The 3076-nt window shown below is 25.0% G+C and overlaps 1 protein-coding gene across 1 annotated transcript in view; it reads left to right on the forward strand.

The window, feature by feature from the left end:
* Positions 1 to 909: 909 nt before the first annotated feature.
* LOC103307919 overlaps positions 910 to 3076 on the forward strand; it is a 44458-nt gene continuing 42291 nt past the window's right edge. Inside the window, exons 1-3 of the mRNA XM_029489855.1 lie at positions 910 to 977; positions 1064 to 1252; positions 1341 to 1428. Coding sequence (XP_029345715.1) covers positions 910 to 977; positions 1064 to 1252; positions 1341 to 1428 — 345 coding nt within the window. The remainder of the gene's footprint in view (positions 978 to 1063; positions 1253 to 1340; positions 1429 to 3076) is intronic.

The following is a 3076-nucleotide window of genomic DNA, read 5'->3' on the forward strand; positions in this document are numbered from 1 at the left end:
ATACTAATAACATTGTTTTATTTGATAAAGCATATTCATTTTTTGAATATATTATATTATGTATTAATAAAGTCTCACCAACTTTATACAATATTTTTTTTTTTTTTTTGTTAATACCTACACATGTAATTAATGTATTTTGTATAACTTTGATTTTCACAATTTATAAATAAATAAAATTACATTCTATACTTAGCAGTACATTTTATATGAACTCAGTTATAGATTAAAACACTTGAAAAAAAAATTGAAGCTTAAAAGCAATTAGTCTAAAGATATATTATCCATGCCAAAGCAACTTCTTAGAAGACCTGTTTGTGTACACAGAATCGACCCTTGACACATATTGTATATTAGTATAGCACTTTCACCTATAGTAAATAATTATTTTAAACATTGTGCACCAAAAAACTTAAATTTAAAAAAAAATTGGAATAAGTGGGTACCACTTTGCTGTACAGTAGTTGTCGAGTATTTTATTGTAATAGTTTTCTCTGATTGAGTAAAATCAGTGAGGTCCATATTACAAAGTATTAGTTGTTAAATGTTCGCTGTGCTCTTAGATCATATACTGTGGATGGACCCATGGCCTGATATTTGAAGCACATATAAGTGACAAGTCTCTCCTTGAGATTCATTATCTGCGCATACTTGATTATACTCGTAGCATATCTATTCTAATGTTTTTAATTCTCCCAGGGAACTCATGAGTGGTAACTAAAAATTATTGTCTATTGATATCTTGAATATTATCACGGTTTAATGATTATAGTATTATACATCGGTAATGTATTAATGTATGATCAAACGTACAATTTACTTTACATTTACGTATATTATTTAAAATCGTATTCTTTTTAACATAATATTCTTGCTTTTTAATTACATTTTTTGGTGATATTAAGTAAAATGAGTTATAACTCTTGTACATTGTGTTTGAACTCCACCAAGAAAACCCCGGGAATTTCATTACATCAGTAAGTGGTGTACCTATTCAATTTCGGTGCAAAAGTATTTTAATATAATATAGTATTATATGTATTAATTTTTCATTATTATATAGATTTCCAAAAGCTCCATTAATACGGTGTAAATGGCTTGATGCTTGTGAATTTACCGAAACAGATGTTGCGCATAATCGAAAAATATGTCCATTTCATTTTAGTGAAGAATGTTACACCACTGGTTTTAAAAAAGTGCTCAAACCTGGTCGAATTCCTACAGTAAAAATTAGAAAATCAGTAAACAGAAAGTCAGTAAAACGTTTTTGATAAATTAGAATTGCATTCGACCATATAATTTAGCCCAATCTAATACCATGCTATATAATTCTATCATAGATTGTTCAATCCCTTGTCCATTGAGTCTAAACTATCAACTTCATACAGCTATCCCAAAATAAGGAGCCTCTTGATGAATGTGAACAAAGTAAATGTTTTTATATTTACTAACCTAATTAATTATGCAAATTAATGTATTTAACTAAAATATTTTAATATAATATACCTAATTAATAATTTTTGTATTAATTTAAAATTAATTTATATAATATTCAAAGATATTATTTTAGCCACAAGATTTTATTTTATTTTTAGTCATAACTGTTGGTTAAATAACCTAGCATATAATTAATGATACGTTTAAATTATACTACGATATATTTATCTCCCATCGAATTGGGAAATACAAAATAAAAAATAATAAAAAACGGGAATTTTTACCCAAAATCGTTTTTGGTTTTTGGTGTAACACTGTAACTCTAAGACAAATGAACGTAGATATATGACATTTTCACAAGTTTATTCATATTACATTTCTATTATAGCACAATAAAATTCAATTTTTTGAATAAAAAAAAAGCTTGAAAATGTAATACAATAAGGCTCATATTATATATTGTTTCAATGAGATTTGAAAAATATTAAAATTCGATACTCACAATTTTTTTTAAAATTATTTAAAGTTCAAATCTTGACAAAATACATAAAAATGACAAAAATGTGCAGATTAATTCGAGTTAGAATTTCCTAGAAATAACTTTTTTTAAATTTAAAATTTGAGAAAGTAATACAGGATTCCTTATAAGTTTGTGTGGGGTTTTATCGACTCTACCATTTTAGTATCAATTCCGCCGTATTTTTGTTGATTCTGCCGACTATCGATTCCGCGGGTTATTTATTTATGTTGATTCCACTGACTGTTTATTAACAATAACCGACGTATCATATTGTTCAGAATTTTTTTAACAGTTTAGGTTATATTGTAAACTTAGTTTACCATAACAGTATTATTTCTAGTATAAAGTACTAGTTTATTAGTATAAAGTCAGTTTTATTTAAATGAAAACATTTCAAACAATAATTCAAACATTGAGGGTTTGAAATTCATATTTTTGCAACATTTGATATTCACTCGATTTCTCACGTAACGATTTTCTTTTTTGTTGTAATTTAAAAACAAATGACTGTAGATACTTGAAAATTTCACTGAATGTTTAAATTAGTATTTTCTGTATACAATAAAATTTTGATAATAATTTGACTCTTTTTGAGCTGTTTACGGACATTGTCAGTTTTCAATTTTTTTAGTTTTTTTTTCTATAAATATCAATAAAGTTTTATCTGTTAGGCCAAAAAGTGTAAAAAATTAATACAAGGCTCCTGATACATTGTTATAACAGCAGTTGAAAAATATTAAAATACATTGGCACAATTTTTTTTATAAGCATTTAAAGATCGAATTTTGACAAAATTTATCAAATTTTAATTTGAATAATTATTTTGTAGTTAAAAATTTATAAAATGTTCAACTTTTATATCTAAGGATTGAAAATTTAAAACAAGATTCCACGTAAATATTTAATTCTGTTACGAAAAATTCTAAGAAATACATAAGCACAGTTTATTTTTATAGTAATTTTATGTTCAAATTTGGACGAAATTACATATTGAAAAAACTGGAATAACTATTTTAGTTATTTTGTTGTGATTGTATAATATTATTATTTGTGAGTATCTGAAACTTCTAAAGTATACTATTATTATATATCTATGATAGTACCACGGTTTGTTGTTGA

The sequence above is a fragment of the Acyrthosiphon pisum genome, chromosome A2 (assembly GCF_005508785.2).
Source record: "Acyrthosiphon pisum isolate AL4f chromosome A2, pea_aphid_22Mar2018_4r6ur, whole genome shotgun sequence".
Classification (NCBI taxonomy): Eukaryota; Metazoa; Arthropoda; class Insecta; order Hemiptera; family Aphididae; genus Acyrthosiphon; species Acyrthosiphon pisum.